At 38.9% G+C, this 19,150-nt stretch overlaps 5 protein-coding genes across 11 annotated transcripts in view; 1 reads left to right on the plus strand and 4 right to left on the minus strand.

Moving 5' to 3' along the window:
- Positions 1 to 6,531: 6,531 nt before the first annotated feature.
- Positions 6,532 to 7,511, minus strand: LOC124177319. Of its 6 annotated transcripts, none has more exons than XM_046559542.1 (3): positions 7,392 to 7,511; positions 7,002 to 7,211; positions 6,532 to 6,941 (listed from the first exon to the last, which is right to left on the minus strand). In XM_046559542.1, exons 1-3 carry the CDS (start codon positions 7,479 to 7,481, stop codon positions 6,606 to 6,608), a joined length of 636 nt encoding a protein of 211 aa, XP_046415498.1. In that variant the 5' UTR covers positions 7,482 to 7,511; the 3' UTR covers positions 6,532 to 6,605. The 6 variants fall into 6 exon arrangements, with proteins under 6 accessions (XP_046415498.1, XP_046415494.1, XP_046415497.1 ...); XM_046559538.1 differs by adding an exon at positions 7,212 to 7,337 and having other exon boundaries at positions 6,532 to 7,091; XM_046559541.1 differs by having other exon boundaries at positions 7,002 to 7,091; positions 7,212 to 7,511.
- Positions 7,512 to 8,666: 1,155 nt separating this feature from the next.
- On the plus strand, positions 8,667 to 11,540 carry LOC124178682 (ribonuclease Oy). Its single transcript, XM_046562227.1, has 3 exons — positions 8,667 to 9,420; positions 10,026 to 10,560; positions 10,791 to 11,540. Exons 1-3 carry the CDS (start codon positions 9,350 to 9,352, stop codon positions 10,956 to 10,958), a joined length of 774 nt encoding a protein of 257 aa, XP_046418183.1. The 5' UTR covers positions 8,667 to 9,349; the 3' UTR covers positions 10,959 to 11,540.
- On the minus strand, positions 10,225 to 13,946 carry LOC124178681 (UBX domain-containing protein 1). Of its 2 annotated transcripts, none has more exons than XR_006869869.1 (7): positions 13,247 to 13,946; positions 13,044 to 13,097; positions 12,823 to 12,984; positions 12,391 to 12,642; positions 11,962 to 12,193; positions 11,661 to 11,860; positions 10,225 to 11,584 (listed from the first exon to the last, which is right to left on the minus strand). XR_006869869.1 is itself a non-coding variant. In XM_046562226.1 (7 exons), the coding sequence occupies exons 1-7, from the start codon at positions 13,300 to 13,302 to the stop codon at positions 11,532 to 11,534; spliced, it is 990 nt and encodes a 329-aa protein (XP_046418182.1). In that variant the 5' UTR covers positions 13,303 to 13,946; the 3' UTR covers positions 10,225 to 11,531. The 2 variants fall into 2 exon arrangements, 1 of the variants encoding a protein (XP_046418182.1); XM_046562226.1 differs by having other exon boundaries at positions 11,661 to 11,841.
- Positions 13,947 to 14,095: 149 nt separating this feature from the next.
- Positions 14,096 to 15,715, minus strand: LOC124178683 (histone H2A-like). The gene is made up of 3 exons (XM_046562228.1): positions 15,556 to 15,715; positions 15,263 to 15,470; positions 14,096 to 14,647 (listed from the first exon to the last, which is right to left on the minus strand). The coding sequence occupies exons 1-3, from the start codon at positions 15,575 to 15,577 to the stop codon at positions 14,467 to 14,469; spliced, it is 411 nt and encodes a 136-aa protein (XP_046418184.1). The 5' UTR covers positions 15,578 to 15,715; the 3' UTR covers positions 14,096 to 14,466.
- A 424-nt stretch (positions 15,716 to 16,139) lies between these two features.
- LOC124178679 overlaps positions 16,140 to 19,150 on the minus strand; it is a 70,338-nt gene continuing 67,327 nt past the window's right edge. Inside the window, exons 14-16 of the mRNA XM_046562223.1 lie at positions 18,765 to 18,971; positions 18,134 to 18,523; positions 16,140 to 17,975 (exon numbers count right to left, since the gene is read on the minus strand). Of these exons, the coding sequence (XP_046418179.1) occupies positions 17,776 to 17,975; positions 18,134 to 18,523; positions 18,765 to 18,971 (797 nt within the window). The 3' untranslated portion in view covers positions 16,140 to 17,775. The remainder of the gene's footprint in view (positions 17,976 to 18,133; positions 18,524 to 18,764; positions 18,972 to 19,150) is intronic.

Genomic DNA, 19,150 nt, shown 5'->3' on the forward strand with positions numbered 1-19,150 from the left:
ATAAATTCTTTCTGGCACTATTCCGACGTAATTTTGCGAGAGAAATCGATTGGGCGCAGTCACAATACTCTGCGATCAACGCATCAAAAGTTACAGCCAAAAAACGAGACCTGTGTTTCCGACGTATTTCAAGAGGTGCTTTTTGCTTCATAATTTCTCTCCTCTTCACCCCACGCTCTTTTCGCTGCGTTTTCTGAGTTCCTGGGGGTCCTATTAGTCAGGTAAGGCTCATTCAAATCGAATCTGGGACCAAAAACTTTTGGCTCCGAAAATGGAGAAAAAGTAAGGCTAACCCCTTTGCATTTTTGGCGAAAATTTTCGGGATTTTGAAAGTGCTGGAATAAAATCTTTCTGGCACTATTACGACGTAATTTTGCGAGAGGAATCGATTGGGCGCAGTCACAATACTCTGCGATCAACGCATCAAATGTTACAGCCAAAAAACAAGAACCCGTGTTTTCGACATTTTTCAGCAGGTGCTTTTTCCTTCGTAACTTCTCTCCTGTTGATCCCACGCTCTTTTTCCTGCGTTTTCTGAGTTCCTGGGGGTCCTATTAGTCGGAAAAGGGTCATACGAATCGAATCTGAGACCAAAAATTTTTTGGTAAAAAAATGAAAAAAAAGTAAGGCTAACCCCTTTGCATTTTTGGCGAAAATTCCCGCGATTTTGAAAAGTGCCGGAATAAATTCTTTCTGGCACTATTCCGACGTAATTTTGCGAGAGAAATCGATTGGGCGCAGTCACAATACTCTGCGATCAACGCATCAAAAGTTACAGCCAAAAAACAAGACCCCGTGTTTTCGACATTTTTCAGCAGGTGCTTTTTCCTTCGTAACTTCTCTCCTGTTGATCCCACGCTCTTTTTCCTGCGTTTTCTGAGTTCCTGGGGGTCCTATTAGTCGGAAAAGGGTCATACGAATCGAATCTGAGACCAAAAATTTTTTGGTAAAAAAATGAAAAAAAAGTAAGGCTAACCCCTTTGCATTTTTGGCGAAAATTTTCGCGATTTTGAAAAGAGCCGGAATAAATTCTTTCTGGCACTATTCCGACGTAATTTTGCGAGAGAAATCGATTGGGCGCAGTCACAATACTCTGCGATCAACGCATCAAAAGTTACAGCCAAAAAACTAGAACCCGTGTTTTCGACATTTTTCAGCAGGTGCTTTTCCCTTCGTAACTTCTCTCCTGTTGATCCCACGCTCTTTTCTCTGCGTTTTCTGAGTTCCTGGTGGTCCAATTACTCAGGTAAGGCTCATTCAAATCGAATCTGGGACCAAAAACTTTTGGCTCCGAAAATGGAGAAAAAGTAAGGCTAACCCCTTTGCATTTTTGGCGAAAAATCCCGCGATTTTGAAAAGTGCCGGAATAAATTCTTTCTGGCACTATTCCGACGTAATTTTGCGAGAGAAATCGATTGGGCGCAGTCACAATACTCTGCGATCAACGCATCAAAAGTTACAGCCAAAAAACGAGACCTGTGTTTCCGACGTATTTCAAGAGGTGCTTTTTGCTTCATAATTTCTCTCCTCTTCACCCCACGCTCTTTTCGCTGCGTTTTCTGAGTTCCTGGGGGTCCTATTAGTCAGGTAAGGCTCATTCAAATCGAATCTGGGACCAAAAACTTTTGGCTCCGAAAATGGAGAAAAAGTAAGGCTAACCCCTTTGCATTTTTGGCGAAAATTTTCGCGATTTTGAAAAGAGCCGGAATAAATTCTTTCTGGCACTATTCCGACGTAATTTTGCGAGAGAAATCGATTGGGCGCAGTCACAATACTCTGCGATCAACGCATCAAATGTTACAGCCAAAAAATAAGAACCCGTGTTTTCGACATTTTTCAGCAGGTGCTTTTCCCTTCGTAACTTCTCTCCTGTTGATCCCACGCTCTTTTCTCTGCGTTTTCTGAGTTCCTGGTGGTCCAATTAGTCAGGTAAGGCTCATTCAAATCGAATCTGGGACCAAAAACTTTTGGCTCCGAAAATGGAGAAAAAGTAAGGCTTACCCCTTTGCATTTTTGGCGAAAATTCCCGCGATTTTGAAAAGTGCCGGAATAAATTCTTTCTGGCACTATTCCGACGTAATTTTGCGAGAGAAATCGATTGGGCGCAGTCACAATACTCTGCGATCAACGCATCAAATGTTACAGCCAAAAAATAAGAACCCGTGTTTTCGACATTTTTCAGCAGGTGCTTTTTCCTTCGTAACTTCTCTCCTGTTGATCCCACGCTCTTTTCCCTGCGTTTTCTGAGTTCCTGGTGGTCCAATTAGTCAGAAGAGGGTCATTTGAATCGAACCTGACACCAAAAATTTTTTGTTAAAAAAATGAAAAAAAAGTAAGGCTAACCCCTTTGCATTTTTGGCGAAAATTTTCGCGATTTTGAAAAGAGCCGGAATAAATTCTTTCTGGCACTATTCCGACGTAATTTTGCGAGAGAAATCGATTGGGCGCAGTCACAATACTCTGCGATCAACGCATCAAAAGTTACAGCCAAAAAACTAGAACCCGTGTTTTCGACATTTTTCAGCAGGTGCTTTTCCCTTCGTAACTTCTCTCCTGTTGATCCCACGCTCTTTTCTCTGCGTTTTCTGAGTTCCTGGTGGTCCAATTACTCAGGTAAGGCTCATTCAAATCGAATCTGGGACCAAAAACTTTTGGCTCCGAAAATGGAGAAAAAGTAAGGCTAACCCCTTTGCATTTTTGGCGAAAAATCCCGCGATTTTGAAAAGTGCCGGAATAAATTCTTTCTGGCACTATTCCGACGTAATTTTGCGAGAGAAATCGATTGGGCGCAGTCACAATACTCTGCGATCAACGCATCAAAAGTTACAGCCAAAAAACGAGACCTGTGTTTCCGACGTATTTCAAGAGGTGCTTTTTGCTTCATAATTTCTCTCCTCTTCACCCCACGCTCTTTTCGCTGCGTTTTCTGAGTTCCTGGGGGTCCTATTAGTCAGGTAAGGCTCATTCAAATCGAATCTGGGACCAAAAACTTTTGGCTCCGAAAATGGAGAAAAAGTAAGGCTAACCCCTTTGCATTTTTGGCGAAAATTTTCGGGATTTTGAAAGTGCTGGAATAAAATCTTTCTGGCACTATTACGACGTAATTTTGCGAGAGGAATCGATTGGGCGCAGTCACAATACTCTGCGATCAACGCATCAAATGTTACAGCCAAAAAACAAGAACCCGTGTTTTCGACATTTTTCAGCAGGTGCTTTTTCCTTCGTAACTTCTCTCCTGTTGATCCCACGCTCTTTTTCCTGCGTTTTCTGAGTTCCTGGGGGTCCTATTAGTCGGAAAAGGGTCATACGAATCGAATCTGAGACCAAAAATTTTTTGGTAAAAAAATGAAAAAAAAGTAAGGCTAACCCCTTTGCATTTTTGGCGAAAATTCCCGCGATTTTGAAAAGTGCCGGAATAAATTCTTTCTGGCACTATTCCGACGTAATTTTGCGAGAGAAATCGATTGGGCGCAGTCACAATACTCTGCGATCAACGCATCAAATGTTACAGCCAAAAAATAAGAACCCGTGTTTTCGACATTTTTCAGCAGGTGCTTTTTCCTTCGTAACTTCTCTCCTGTTGATCCCACGCTCTTTTCCCTGCGTTTTCTGAGTTCCTGGTGGTCCAATTAGTCAGAAGAGGGTCATTTGAATCGAACCTGACACCAAAAATTTTTTGTTAAAAAAATGAAAAAAAAGTAAGGCTAACCCCTTTGCATTTTTGGCGAAAATTTTCGCGATTTTGAAAAGAGCCGGAATAAATTCTTTCTGGCACTATTCCGACGTAATTTTGCGAGAGAAATCGATTGGGCGCAGTCACAATACTCTGCGATCAACGCATCAAAAGTTACAGCCAAAAAACTAGAACCCGTGTTTTCGACATTTTTCAGCAGGTGCTTTTCCCTTCGTAACTTCTCTCCTGTTGATCCCACGCTCTTTTCTCTGCGTTTTCTGAGTTCCTGGTGGTCCAATTACTCAGGTAAGGCTCATTCAAATCGAATCTGGGACCAAAAACTTTTGGCTCCGAAAATGGAGAAAAAGTAAGGCTAACCCCTTTGCATTTTTGGCGAAAAATCCCGCGATTTTGAAAAGTGCCGGAATAAATTCTTTCTGGCACTATTCCGACGTAATTTTGCGAGAGAAATCGATCGGGCGCAGTCACAATACTCTGCGATCAACGCATCAAAAGTTACAGCCAAAAAACGAGACCTGTGTTTCCGACGTATTTCAAGAGGTGCTTTTTGCTTCATAATTTCTCTCCTCTTCACCCCACGCTCTTTTCGCTGCGTTTTCTGAGTTCCTGGGGGTCCTATTAGTCAGGTAAGGCTCATTCAAATCGAATCTGGGACCAAAAACTTTTGGCTCCGAAAATGGAGAAAAAGTAAGGCTAACCCCTTTGCATTTTTGGCAAAAATTTTCGCGATTTTGAAAAGTGCCGGAATAAATTCTTTCTGGCACTATTCCGACGTAATTTTGCGAGAGAAATCGATTGGGCGCAGTCACAATACTCTGCGATCAACGCATCAAAAGTTACAGCCAAAAAACAAGACCCCGTGTTTTCGACATTTTTCAGCAGGTGCTTTTTCCTTCGTAACTTCTCTCCTGTTGATCCCACGCTCTTTTCTCTGCGTTTTCTGAGTTCCTGGTGGTCCAATTAGTCAGGTAAGGCTCATTCAAATCGAATCTGGGACCAAAAACTTTTGGCTCCGAAAATGGAGAAAAAGTAAGGCTTACCACTTTGCATTTTTGGCGAAAATTCCCGCGATTTTGAAAAGTGCCGGAATAAATTCTTTCTGGCACTATTCCGACGTGATTTTGCGAGAGAAATCGATTGGGCGCAGTCACAATACTCTGCGATCAACGCATCAAAAGTTACAGCCAAAAAACGAGACCTGTGTTTCCGACGTATTTCAAGAGGTGCTTTTTGCTTCATAATTTCTCTCCTCTTCACCCCACGCTCTTTTCGCTGCGTTTTCTGAGTTCCTGGGGGTCCTATTAGTCGGAAAAGGGTCATACGAATCGAATCCGAGACCAAAAATTTTTTGGTCAAAAAATGAAAAAAAAGTAAGGCTAACCCCTTTGCATTTGTGGCGAAAATTTTCGGGATTTTGAAAGTGCTGGAATAAAATCTTTCTGGCACTATTACGACGTAATTTTGCGAGAGGAATCGATTGGGCGCAGTCACAATACTCTGCGATCAACGCATCAAATGTTACAGCCAAAAAACAAGAACCCGTGTTTTCGACATATTTCAGCAGGTGCTTTTTCCTTCGTAACTTCTCTCCTGTTGATCCCACGCTCTTTTCCCTGCGTTTTCTGAGTTCCTGGTGGTCCAATTAGTCAGAAGAGGGTCATTTGAATCGAACCTGACACCAAAAATTTTTTGTTAAAAAAATGAAAAAAAAGTAAGGCTAACCCCTTTGCATTTTTGGCGAAAATTTTCGCGATTTTGAAAAGAGCCGGAATAAATTCTTTCTGGCACTATTCCGACGTAATTTTGCGAGAGAAATCGATTGGGCGCAGTCACAATACTCTGCGATCAACGCATCAAAAGTTACAGCCAAAAAACAAGAACCCGTGTTTTCGACATTTTTCAGCAGGTGCTTTTTCCTTCGTAACTTCTCTCCTGTTGATCCCACGCTCTTTTCCCTGCGTTTTCTGAGTTCCTGGTGGTCCAATTAGTCAGAAGAGGGTCATTTGAATCGAACCTGACACCAAAAATTTTTTGTTAAAAAAATGAAAAAAAAGTAAGGCTAACCCCTTTGCATTTTTGGCGAAAATTTTCGCGATTTTGAAAAGAGCCGGAATAAATTCTTTCTGGCACTATTCCGACGTAATTTTGCGAGAGGAATCGATTGGGCGCAGTCACAATACTCTGCGATCAACGCATCAAAAGTTACAGCCAAAAAACATGAACCTGTATTTTCGACATTTTTCAGCAGGTGCTTTTTCCTTCGTCACTTCTCCCCTGTTGGTCCTACGCTGAGTTCCTGAGGGTCCAATTAGTCAGATAAGGGTCATTCGCATCAAATCTGAGACCAAAAACTTTCGGCTCCAAAAAACCCTCTACCCTATCAGCGCATTTATAGCTACGGAATTCGTGCTCGCGCGAAAAATGAATGGAAATAATTTATTTCAAACATGACAAGTTTAAAAAATCTTAGATCAAATACAAATACAATTGCCATTCAATATTATTAAAATGGTTTTTTCACCGTGCCGAAACCCTCGTTCTCCTTGTCCACCTTGTTCTGCTTGTCTTCCTCATCCTCCTCGTCGTCCACCTTGATCACCCGCAACCACCCCTAACCACCTCCAATCACCTCCAACCATCGACAACCACCTCCAACGATCACCATTCACCATCTCGGGTTATACTTCGAATACTAATAAATATTTTTAGTATTAGAACATATCAAAAGTATTGTGTAAGGATTACTACAATTTTTTTATCGACACATTTTACCGAGAAAATTATGAGAAGATTATAAAAAATTATAGAAATTTTATTAGCCCATTGATAGCTACTGAATTTGGGCTTGCGCGAAAAATGAATTGAAATAATCTTTTGTTAACATGACAAGTTGAACCAGAACTACGGAAAATTAGTCCTGAACGTCAAAAGTTACCAGGTGAAGGGCCTGGACAGTCAGAACTACGGAGCGCTTGTCATGGAAGTCGAGTTTCACCAGGTAGCGGACCTGGAGCGCAGAAACTACAGAGCGCTTGTCCTGGAAGTCGAATTCTACCAGGTAGCCGACCTGGAGCGTAGAAACTACGGAGCGCTTGTCCTGGAATTTGAGTTGCACCAGGTAGCCGACCTGGAGCGTAGAAACTACGGAGCGCTTGTTCTGGAATTTGAGTTGCACCTGGTAGCCGACCTGGAGCGTAGAAACTACGGAGTGCTTGTCATGGAAGTCGAGTTTCACCAGGTAGCGGACCTGGAGCGCAGAAACTACAGAGCGCTTGTCCTGGAAGTCGAATTCTACCAGGTAGCCGACCTGGAGCGTAGAAACTACGGAGCGCTTGTCCTGGAATTTGAGTTGCACCAGGTAGCCGACCTGGAGCGTAGAAACTACGGAGCGCTTGTTCTGGAATTTGAGTTGCACCTGGTAGCCGACCTGGAGCGTAGAAACTACGGAGTGCTTGTCATGGAAGTCGAGTTTCACCAGGTAGCCAACCTGAAGCGCAGAAACTACGGAGCGCTCGTCCTGGAAGTCGAGTTTCACCAGGTAGCCGACTTGGAGCGTAGAAACTACGGAGCGCTTGTCCTGGAATTTGAGTTGCATCAGGTAGCCGACCTGGAGCGTAGAAACTACGGAGCGCTTGTCCTGGAACTCGAGTTGAACTAGGTAGCCAACCTGGAGCGTAGAAACTACGGAGCGCTTGACTTGGAACTCGAGTTTCACCAAGTAGCGGACCTGGAGCGTAAAAACTACGGAGCGCTTTTCCTGGAATTCGAGTTGCACCAGGTAGCGCATCCGGAGCGCAGAATACAGGAGGTAGAGAACCCGGTAGTCGAGGTCTGCGGAGCGCGATTCTCATTCGTCCGCTTTACTGCGCGGTTGTTTCCACACTGAGAAATTCGATTAGCTGATTTTCGTCTACATAGATCGATGAAGTCAAGAGAAAAAAAAATTTGGGTGACATCACTTTCTGAACATCCCAACTTTGGTTTCGAACTACTATGTATGATGTATGATGTATGATGATATAATATGATGTATAATGATTTTAGTTTTTACATTTCAGACAAGAAATACGCACTTTATCTTTCCTGCCGATTCCAGACTCAAGCGGCTAGGTCCTTCGATGGTCACCCGTTGACTAAATATATCTATATTCTTCAGTGAACGGGTCAGCTAATAACGCTGCCGTTCTGCGACAGTTGGATGAAAACAATTTTTGCTTGTACCTTTCAAATGTGTGTTAAAATACACTCGAAGTTTTAAGAAGCTTCTTTCTATCTCTCCCTATCAAAAAAACAAAAATCGCTCTATCAAAATTAGCGCATCCGCGATGTATTACAGTTACTCGGAATTTTTTGCTCTAAGAACACTTCGAAAAACATTTCTGCTTCTCTACCCAACGTAGATACTAAAACAAATAGATGCTAAAACAGGACGAAGGTGGTTGGAGGTTTTCGGAAATGGTAAGAGCTGGTAGGTGGTGGTTGGAGGTGATAGGGGGTGGTAGCAGGTGGTAGGAGGTGTTTTGTGGAGGCAGGAGGTGACAGGTGGTGCTTGGCGGTGATTGAAGGGGGTAGGAAGTGTTTGGCGGTGGTTGGAAGTGCTTGGAGGTTGTTGCGGTCGTTGGCGGTGGACGCGGTGGTCGTCGGAGGCGTCTGGCGGTGGACGCGGTTACGCGTCTTTTCACGGGGATGATTGAGTTGATCGACATTTCTAAGTTGCAGTCGACAACTAGTCTTACGTACTCACTGTGTACCGACTCAATCTCAAGCTTTCATACCGACACTACTTTGGCTGCTGCGAATGTCGGTGCTGTCGATGCGAGCCCGTTAGGTAGAGTCGATAGAGCAGAACCCTTTTACGCTCCCAGGCCCATCTTGCCCGCCGAAAACTGGTCACAAAAATTTACCCAGGGGGCCCAGGGGTATCCGTCTTTATATTCTTCGGTCAACGTTAATACATACTGTAATACACCAATGTGTACAAAGGTATACGCATTTAAATCGAGTACGTACAGGTATATTGCAACCCAAAACTCGTGCGAGTATTCGATTATAATCGACATAATTTGCCAGAGAAAACGATTGCGAGTAATTGAATTAAAGTCTCTGCGAACAGCGGATCGAAAGTTGCAGCCAAAATATGGAAAACTCCGTATTTTCTGCGAATTTTTTCCGCTGTTGGTCCTGCAATGTTCAAGGTGTTTTATCTTTGAATTTCTGGAGAATTACAAAGACATTAACTAGCTAACCCTTTTTGATGGACAAGAGCAGTCATTAAAGGTTTACCTGATAACTCTGAAACCAAAACGATTTTACCTACGTCCGACGCTCGACCTTAGCTGGAGCTGTAAAATCGTTCGTTATAAGTATCACTAGACACATTTGCCATGCCACGTAGCAACCCGCTGCGCCCGACTCCCAGTCCCAAGTCCGATTTGGCAGATCTTTGTATGGCATTCGGCGGAAACTAGGACGCCGCTAGAACAAAGCGTGACCGAAGTCTGCGAAGCGGAGAGAGGGAATCGTCGTTTGTGACAGAGCTTCTGCCAGCAGCTGATTCCACTAGCTGCAGCACTAAAGAGCTAGCTGCTGGTCGGAGTTTGAGAAGCAATACTAGAATTTACTATAGTTTCAATTATTAGCAAATCCTACAGCAAGATGTTATCCAATTTCAATTTTTCGGCAATTCTTTTCTTACTGACTGTATCTCTCCAGGTTACATATTGCCGGTAAGTCTAAATTTAAGTCATATTATTTATTTCAATAACTTTTAAACTGCATTTTGAGAGTATTGACTAAATGTTCATTATTTGTGTGTCTCTATTTGCGCCATTACTAATTGTTTGGCTTCATCCATTAGAGATCTTGTGTTCAGTTTTATAGATAAACCATGTAGTAATTATGCAATCGATCTAGGGTGTGCTTTGAAACATATCGTTTGCTACAATAATGAGTCATATATTTTATACAAACCTATACTTGCACACAAGTTAAGTTAGGCGTATTGCACGGCTTATCGCAGGGGGAAGTAGATAATCTCTTATTGATATAATTACTTCATTTTTGATTAAGAAAATTTGTAAACATCTAACAAAATAATGTATATGACAAAATTACAAATAAGAATGTCGATGTATGTGGTTTAAGTAACATTCCAAATAGTGATAGTTTTTAGTTTCCTTAAACAGATTCTCATCACAAAAAAAAAATTCAGTTTGTAATGTAAGTTTACAGACAGAAGAATCACAATTACTTGATAGCAACTGAAACAGCGAATTTAACAGTGAAAAAACGTTTTTTTTTTTTGTGGTAATTACAAACTGAATTTATTTAGTTCGCGACCCAACTCTAACCAAGCAACGTCAGCAGGAGAAAATTTTGATGTTATCGTTTTCACTCAACATTGGCCAGAGACAGTTTGCTCCCAGTGGAAAGAAAAGGTTCCATCTCATCGTTGCTTTTTACCAAGGCAAGAGGAGTGGACAATCCATGGAATTTGGCCTACTCAGTTCCACAAAATTGGCCCACTTTTCTGCAATAAGACACAGGGTTTTAATGCGTCTACTTTAATCCCAATAATACATCAGTTAGATGAGAAATGGATAAACATTGAAGATGGAACACCACACTTTTCATTCTGGAAACATGAGTGGGATAAACATGGTACCTGTGCATCCGTCCTTGAACCTTTGAATACAGAATTGAAATATTTTCAAAAAGGATTGGATCTGTTGAAAGAATATGACATGACTCATGTGCTTGCCAAGGCAGGAATATTCGTTGGTCAAGCTTATGCCGTAGAGCAAATCATTAGTAGTGTGGAAAAGATTTTAGGAAAAACTATTGAGGTCGAGTGTATCAAAAATCCGGTGAGACTTTCTTTTTAATATTAATTTCATTCAATGTTTTGTACCATCGTTGATATTTTAAGTTATCGTCAGATTATGCAACAATATTCTGTTTTTAAATATTTAAGTTTCTTTTTGACAGAGATATAATTATTGGAATACCAAAATCTCTACATCCTTACTTGACATGATAGCCGAAAATTGTCTCAAACAAATGTTATTTCTACATATATTATATTATTACATTGTAGAAAACGCATGAATCTTACATATTCGAAATACGGATTTGCCTGGATAAAGGCTTGAAGCTGACTGATTGTGACAACATCGTTGACTTTCCTTCAAACTGTGATCGGAAGAAGCCAGTGAATTATCCCAGTGCAGTTCCATCCAATTACAATGTTATATTAGTAAAATAGTAATCAATACGTTCAAACTAGGCAAATTGAAAATTGTATAATGTATTATGAGTGTATTTTTGTCTATTGCCATTATACAGCAACCCAGAAATATCTAGCAACTTAACTACTGTAATGTAATAATGTAACTCGAAGAAAATACGATGTTTCAGTGTCAAGTTTTATGACAGGAAACTAGTGACTGATAAAAGCATAACTTATTTATTTTTTTTTTTTTCTTAGAAAAATTATACACATTGGAATAAAAAAAATGTACTGTACCTATGATATGCACTTTTTCAAGTACCCAAAGAGCTGTTTGGTGAACGGGCAATCCAAACGAGTTATCTCATGCTCATACATTATTACAAGAAATTCAAAATTGATTGATGTGCCAAGTTAAAATCCAGTTACAGAATGATTGAATGTACGTATTACAGCAACGTTACAAATAGTGGTCTATGAATGGTATGAATAACAATTTTATAGTATTAAAGTGCTTTAATTTACATTATTTTATGTAGTTAGTATTAATGTTTGTCAAATTGTAATCGCATTACGCAGTTTATAATGCCATTAAGACACTAATTTCTGCTACTGTAATTCCGTTTTCTTCTGTACTATCACAACAGCTGTCGGTACCAAGCCTAAAAATAATTCAATACATAATTGGTAACAATTTACAAAACGTACTACTGGCTTCCCATACAAAGATTCATTTACCTAAAATGTCCAATGGTTTTTCGTAATCGTCCTCTGTGAAAATTTTCCGAGGAAATGTAGTCATTAAATTAAACAACCCCGAACCATCAGTTCTATTCATTTCAATATACAATCGTACAGCAGAAAGCTGTTCCTTGGATCCAAAGGTCTGTGTCAATGCCTGACCATTCGTTAGTCTGATCTAAAATACATAATTCAAGCTGCATTTTAATCAGTATCATGTTTCATAAATAATACATGATGTTATTTAATATACTTGTAGTTTCAAACAAGTCAAAGAGAGAATCAGTGTATGAATCACCTGCAATTTTGTTTCGCTATAATTTTTTTTTGGACCCGTTGATACGACGGTTGGCGCAGCAATCGAAGCTACAGGGGAAAGTGTAACACGTCCAGCGTCAGAGGCGGCTCTAGCACGTCTTGCTGCTTTGTCAGCTTCGATTTGCTCTCTTACTCTCTGCTTTGCTAATTTCTCCTCTTCTTTTTCCCTTTTCCGTTGCTCTAATAATTTCTTCATTTCCAAGTCTTCAAGCCTATGAAATAATAAAGTACCATCACATAAATTAACAATACAACGTTGATGAAATTCCAAGCTAATTAAATCCAATTCAAGTCGATAATAACGAGCGTTTTTCTATTAAGACCAAAGTCATTAGGATCAATTTCATCTCTCTTATATCAAATGAGCAACAGTTCTTTAACCTACAATAAATAAACTGAAGATGCATACTTTTTCTTGGCTTCGACCATCTCTTTGCCTGAGCGTATCCTCAATTTCTCCTTTTCAAATGCTTCTTTTTTCTCCAGTTCCTCTCGCTCTTTTCTCTTTTGTCTCATTTTTTCTTCTAATAACCTCAATTGCTCTTTCTTCTCCTCTTCCGTCAGTGGCTTCTTCTCTTCCGTGCTTTCAGAGAAACTGTCATGTCCGGACTTTGTGGCATGAAATTCCACCTCTAAATTAGATTTGAATAGTTTCCCACATCTGTGAAAAAATTCCTTTGCATGTTCATTACGTATAAAGTGACCTGAAGGGCCATTGATCGAAGGAACTCTTTTCTAATTAATCTTTTGTATCATGCATTCTTGAAAAGATGAGGAGATAAAAACTAGCCAGACATTATAATGCACGAAAATAACAATTTATGCAACCATTAATACTCACACATCGCATTTAATGGATTTGGCAGTTGCTGCTGATTCATCTTCGTTACTTGCATCAGCGATATTTTCCTGTGGAGATTCAGTTGCTGGTACGGGTATACTGACAGGATTTTCGGCCGTAAGCCCAGGGGAAGGTTCAGCTTCATCGGAATGAGCAAGGAGCCTAAAAAAATTTGCAATATTTAATCAGTAGGATGAAGACAAATTGTTTTTCATTCGTACCATTCCATAGCCGGCTCGACGCCTTTGTTTCCGGTAATTTGTAGGGCTCGCTCGCTGAAAAACAATTACAGAAAACACACGAATGAAAAATACAGTGATTATTTAACTGAGGGTGGTAGGGTATTTAAAATCTGCAAAAATGATTCCGGTTTTTTCCGAAGAGGTTAGGAATCACAAGATCATTATTTTCTGTCAATACTCACGCTTTTGCCTGGCTGAAACCCATATCTACGAGCATCGAAACGTCTGACGAAGACATCGCTGAATTTTTAACTGTACAATTAGTGGCTAGATATAATATTACTAACGGACGCTGAGTTAAAAATCATATGTCATGTCGCACGAACACTTTAACATACAGCTACAAGCCACGAACTATTAAAATGGTCTGCTAGCGGAGGCGGAAGTAGCTTATAGACATAAAGCGTGCTCATGATTGTACCAATGAAGAATTGTACTTTGGTTTCGATATTTTCGTCTGAAGAATATTGCGGACTGTTATTAGTTATTCCTGTTATTACAAACTTCACGTACTACACGATTGTGACGGTTTCTACAGTCCCGACCAAAAGTTACAATTTTGGAGCCTTGAGTCAACAGAGAAACGTTTTGATCAATTTGAATGAATGGTCGATTCGAAGCTTGAATCTGATTGTAAATTAATTCTTTATTCGGTTCTTTGAAGATTTATGATGATCAAACCTGATATCCCTGGACTTAAAAAATTGTGTGCTGCATACGTCAAATAATAAATACGAGAGTATAAGCTGCATGCTTGTTGATGTTATAATCAAAACACTCTTTCTTGAATATAGTCTACACTCTAAATTATCAGAAATAATTGGGCTACTGAAATTGCGGTAAGATGAAAAAGTGACGAGACAAACCAAAAACACTACACAATTATTGAAACCGCTTGTCATTTTTCGTTCGGGTTATTTTTCCATGTCAAGATATCGCTTATGTACGTACAAATAGGTACAATTTTCAAGAAATGTTCCCACCAATTCGTCATACTGTGGGATCAGTTATCAGGTCAATAAAAGTTAGTATTATTATGATAACGCCGCAGGCCATTTATTGTTTGTCACCTTTGATCTACTCACTTATCAAAATTGAAACAAAAAAATTCGCGAAATAATACAATGGCAAAAATTAATACATAAATATAAAAAACAGTTTGAAAAACGAAGGATGCCGTCAAACATAAGCATCATACAATGAATCATACGCATAACGCGATTCATTTATTCAATACTGAAAAAAAAGAAACAAAATAAATTCAACTTGCAATTTTGTTCAGTGCTTTTACACATCTGATCTTGCCAATTTTTAGTGAATGTAAATAAATGTGTTGCATTGAATTGTCAGGTTTTATAAGGTCAAATGTAAGTTCGCGCTCGCACTAATGTAATATCTTAATTTAGTATTCTTGAGAGGCCTTGTCTCCCTTGCCAGATCCACTGCTACTTCCAGTCTTTTTAGGCAATAAAACTGCCTGGATGTTGGGCAGAACACCACCCTGTGCAATAGTCACTCCAGAAAGTAGTTTGTTCAATTCTTCATCATTACGAATGGCTAGTTGGAGGTGACGAGGGATTATTCTGTAAAATAAAACATAAATATGGTCAATAAATGCAATTTCCTGAAGTAAATGTTGTACGTCTGACTGCAGGATTTTTCAAATATCTGTGTGTACGCATAGTTCAGTTACATGAAATTGGGTACTGTTTTCCCAAATCGAGAATTCCATTTAGAAAACGTGTAGATTGTCATAATGTTTTAGGAGAAGGGGGAGAGTTTCGTTGGTGCAAAAACAAGTTTCTTTGCATTAGGTTGAAATGGAATTGTTCGGCCATGTTCACGTATAAATATATTCATACATACATCTATTTTATCACACGAATTATTACACACTGTACTGTTATTAGGATTAATTTCAAAGCAGTTCTTCATGTGTACAATGTATATTCAATGTATCTTCACAGGAGACAAATGATTGTACCGAAACAGAGGAAAAAAACGGCACGCGATAATAACGACGCAAATTTCGCTCGATTCCGTAAGAAATGTTAAACCTACTTTGGATGAGATTTATCATATTATACAGTGAAAAAATTGTAGTGAATAAGAGAAAATGAAGGAGTAATCTGTGGGTTGTCTATACTTCTGAACTATGGTATTGTGGTTGTGAAAATAAGGGTGCTGATAGGACTAACCTCGTCTTCTTGTTGTCTCTCGCAGCATTTCCAGCCAACTCGAGAACTTCGGCGGCCAAATATTCCATGACCGCAGCTAGGTAAACCGGAGCACCGGCTCCGACACGTTCGGCATAGTTTCCTTTCCTCAGGAGCCGGTGGATACGACCTACGGGAAATTGAAGCCCAGCCCTGCTGCTGCGAGTCTTCGCCTTTCCCTTGGTCTTGCCTTTAAAAATCAATAAGAAACTTTTAATGCGTCCTGTTGTTTGAGAATCTGGCTAATTATTCTCGGAAGCTTTGATGCTACTCACCTCCTTTACCACGACCGGACATATTTCGAGATTGATTCTACACGGATAGAAAGTCTAATCACAACTGCAACCTCTTCCTACCGTTACCGAACAGCAAATGATGTCGGATGTCACGTATTTTGGCGCCCACTGTCTTGATAGCGCTCGTTTGCGCGGGAAAATTTTTTGACACGGAAGGCTGTGGAATTCGTATTATTTCATTCCGTCGGATGGCAGCACCATACTTTGAAAACAAAAAAGCATGAGAAGCGTTACCTCATTGGTTAGTATCTAGAATTAAACCAATCGAACGTCGTCCTTGTCCTCTTCTATTTTTATGAGGCTCGCAAATAAAACGCACCATTTGAAAAAGCTTTCTTGTATTTATGGATACATATAATTTATGCTTCAATTATGGCAATTAGAAGATTTAAAAACAAAAAAACTGACTACATAAAGCGTCGACCGAAAATATGCATATTATGTACGGTGAATTACCTTGTCGACTGATTTCTTTTCATAAGAATTTATAAGATAATTTCAAAGACTACTTTAATATTTTACAATTAACTTTTAATAAAAGGGAGATAAAGGAGGCAGACAAAGTGTTTTCGAACAGTTTACTTTTAGGCTCTTGTTCTGGCCAGAAAGGTACCTGCAGATTTCTACAGATGCCTTAATATTACACAATACATAAAAATAATGATATTTACAAATGTAGGCACTCAATGAACAAAACGTTGAAAACACAGACAAAATTGATTTGCGGGTTATAACAGGGAAGGCGGGTAGATATGATGCTACATTATACGGAGCAAGGAGATAATCAATTTAGAGAGCACAATGAGATTTGAATCAGTACGCCAAATTATTCGAAAATGTGAAAACAAGAAAGAAAGAACTAAATAGGACCCAGGTGAAGTATAATAATTACGGTCTGCCAAGAAATGGATGATATTAAATAAAAATGTTATTTCACGTTTACTCATATTTTTTCAAGGTCCGTTCAATACATGGAATGTTAAAGGTTTAGCGGGTAACAAGCATTTTCATGGAATGTACTCACGCAATTTTATGGTAAAAGTCAAGTCATTATTTTTTATAACCTTGTTTTTTGTTAAGTACCTCAACATCGTTTTTCACTTCTTTGAAATTCACTGGCCATTGCAGACATTATTATTATTATTGTAAGTATTCAACATAGAATTGAAGGAGGATCTTATTATTCTTATTCAATGGTTGAGTCTACAGTTTATAAAAATTGCAATACATGTGTCCGAAAAATTATGCGAATTCCAAATAATTATTAGCGTTTCAATTATTACATGCGGAAAATATTGAACCACAAAAAGTGACCGTTTCGAGAAGACACTGGTGTACTTACAACAAATTAGAAGTATCTTTCAGAGGTTCATCAAATGGCGAATGTTCGATAAACAATTTTACTTCAATATAAAAGATATTCGCATTGTTTAAAAATCAATTATCTTCGATTTTGCAGTTATTAAATTGAGATCCTTCTCTTCTATGTTTATCTTATCAATACACATGCTACTAATCAGTAAACGTGCGAATCATATGATAGAATATCCTTTTCAATATTTAAATACAAGTCCACATTACAGAGAATAAAATAAGTTACATGAGTGTTCTCTCTATATTCAATAAAATATTATACAAATTATAATTATTTATCTTATACCTTGGGTTAAAGAGCCGTCAGTAAAAATTATGAAACACTAAAACTTCCTTATTAATTGAAGAGAAATTTGTATTTTGATTCGTTTTCTTTACACTTCATTTTTACACGTTCGTATCATATTGATATGATTACTTACAACACTTTAAACACTAGTCCCCTCTGATTTCATACACAATATTCAACATGTCTTTCAAATAGCATATTCTAATCAGACTCTTTTTACGAGTTGTTTTAGAAATGGTTAAGACACGTTTAAACTTCATGTAACAATCGCTATGTAAAAGAATGCCTAAATATCGAATAACTAAAATTTCTGGATTTAGAAAAACTACCAGTATAGCTTTAATTCATTACAAATAAAGTAAACTGTGATAAAAGACTAAAAAAATGCTGTACACTTGGTCAATGTATCTTACATTTACTTATCTAAAATTGTTAAAAAATTGTTTGTTGTTTCAACTATTTAGATACCAACGGCTCTCTTAACCCGTCGATAATATCACAGATGAATGAGTTTCCGTGTTGTGCGTCGCGTATTGCTACCTCAGGGTTCTCAGAAGAGCGTTAATTCTTTCTATCTGCTCGCTGAGGCATCGCCTCTCTGTCTCAAGGGCGGAGCAATTGGACAATAAATCGTATCTTCTTCTTTCTAGTTGGATTGCCTCTGATCTCAGATTATTTGTCCGTGCTGCTAGTTTCGCCGTTTGCGCAGCTAAGACTGTTCTCTCCAACGATTTTTCTATAAAAAAAAAATACAAAGAAAATAGAATCAATTAGAAAAACATATTCACCCACGTTGACGATATCGTATGCATTTTTCACATAATGGATTTCAATTATTCACATTCGCAATGATTCTAAAATTTAAGCTGATTGTTGTAGATAATAATTACGGACCTTTTGAATATTCCATGTATGCGATCATGGTATCTTCGATACCATCCCACCTCGATTTATCCTTGTCATCTTTATCATCAATCGAATCGTCAGCCTGACAAATCTCTGGTATTTTGCAATGTTGCTTAACGCCATTCTCTCCAGGTGTGGGTAAGACAGAGTGGAACCTTGGTACTATATTTGGAACCAAAGGTGGTAACGGTGGTGGTCGCTCTGGTAAATGTTTTGATTTCACTCTGTCCAGTAGTCGCATTTTCTGCGGTGGTCTTGGTAACAACGGTGGATTTCTTGAATAAACTCTGGCAATTCTTTCACAGTAAGCTGTCACTGTGTTGACACTTTTCCGTTTTTTCCGATCCTTGAGAATGTATTGCCAGCTTACTTCCGCTTCTGTAATGTTTTACACATTGTTGTTAATGCAAAAGAAACAAAGTAATCCAGATTCTTAATCATATTCTTCATTACTTCGTTGCAGATCCGACTGTGATTTTCCATTTAAAGGAAAGTATTTAATTTCTTACTCTTCACCAATGACGCTAATGTGTATGACGATAGTGCTCAAGGGAATAATAAACTATCATCACATGTTCTTCCGTAAATACAAAAAAAAAAAAGATGACAAGTATATTACCATCTCTCTTGGTTGGAGGCATAACATCAAGCCCGAGAATATTGAGGAACCCAGCTTTGCCTACAAAATCGGGAGTTTGAAGAAGCACATCAGGATGTTCCCGTGGAATTGGTAATAGAGATTCAAGTATAGGTTCAGAGTCCAATGGTGGAACAGGTGGCTCTGGATTTAGCTTATATCGTTTTTCCACCTTGGAAAGTTCCATTTCTGTAAAGGAATTTTGAAAATCCACATTCTGTTATTCTCTGATTACTTTTCGGTTGTCTTGTAATTAAAATGATTGCAGACAAGTGATACGTTTCAAGTTCAAGGTATCAAAACAAAATTCTAAAATTCGTTCATTTTTTAACAAGTTTTTAGACGCAAAGTTAGCCTTTGAAATCCAA

This window comes from Neodiprion fabricii, chromosome 3 (assembly GCF_021155785.1).
Source record: "Neodiprion fabricii isolate iyNeoFabr1 chromosome 3, iyNeoFabr1.1, whole genome shotgun sequence".
Taxonomy (NCBI): Eukaryota; Metazoa; Arthropoda; class Insecta; order Hymenoptera; family Diprionidae; genus Neodiprion; species Neodiprion fabricii.

Bases quoted from the DNA above. Each gene is read 5' to 3' on its own strand.
- LOC124177319 (XM_046559537.1), bottom strand. From the start codon at position 7,481: ATGCGCTACCTGGTGCAACTCGAATTCCAGGAAAAGCGCTCCGTAGTT. The intron at 7,092-7,211 runs GACGAGCGCTCC...CTCAAATTCCAG, and splicing joins TGGTGAAACTCGACTTCCAG to AACAAGCGCTCCGTAGTTTC.
- LOC124178683 (XM_046562228.1), bottom strand. From the start codon at position 15,577: ATGTCCGGTCGTGGTAAAGGAG. The intron at 15,471-15,555 runs GTGAGTAGCATC...TGATTTTTAAAG, and splicing joins GTCCGGTCGTGGTAAAGGAG to GCAAGACCAAGGGAAAGGCG. The intron at 14,648-15,262 runs GTTAGTCCTATC...TTTATTTTACAG, and splicing joins AGAGACAACAAGAAGACGAG to AATAATCCCTCGTCACCTCC.
- LOC124178681 (XM_046562226.1), bottom strand. From the start codon at position 13,302: ATGTCTTCGTCAGACGTTTCGATGCTCGTAGATATGGGTTTCAGCCAG. The intron at 12,985-13,043 runs GTACGAATGAAA...AAATTTTTTTAG, and splicing joins GTCGAGCCGGCTATGGAATG to GCTCCTTGCTCATTCCGATG. The intron at 12,643-12,822 runs GTGAGTATTAAT...ATTTTTTCACAG, and splicing joins AAATCCATTAAATGCGATGT to ATGTGGGAAACTATTCAAAT.
- LOC124178682 (XM_046562227.1), top strand. From the start codon at position 9,350: ATGTTATCCAATTTCAATTTTTCGGCAATTCTTTTCTTACTGACTGTA. The intron at 9,421-10,025 runs GTAAGTCTAAAT...GAATTTATTTAG, and splicing joins CTCCAGGTTACATATTGCCG to TTCGCGACCCAACTCTAACC. The intron at 10,561-10,790 runs GTGAGACTTTCT...ATTACATTGTAG, and splicing joins TCGAGTGTATCAAAAATCCG to AAAACGCATGAATCTTACAT.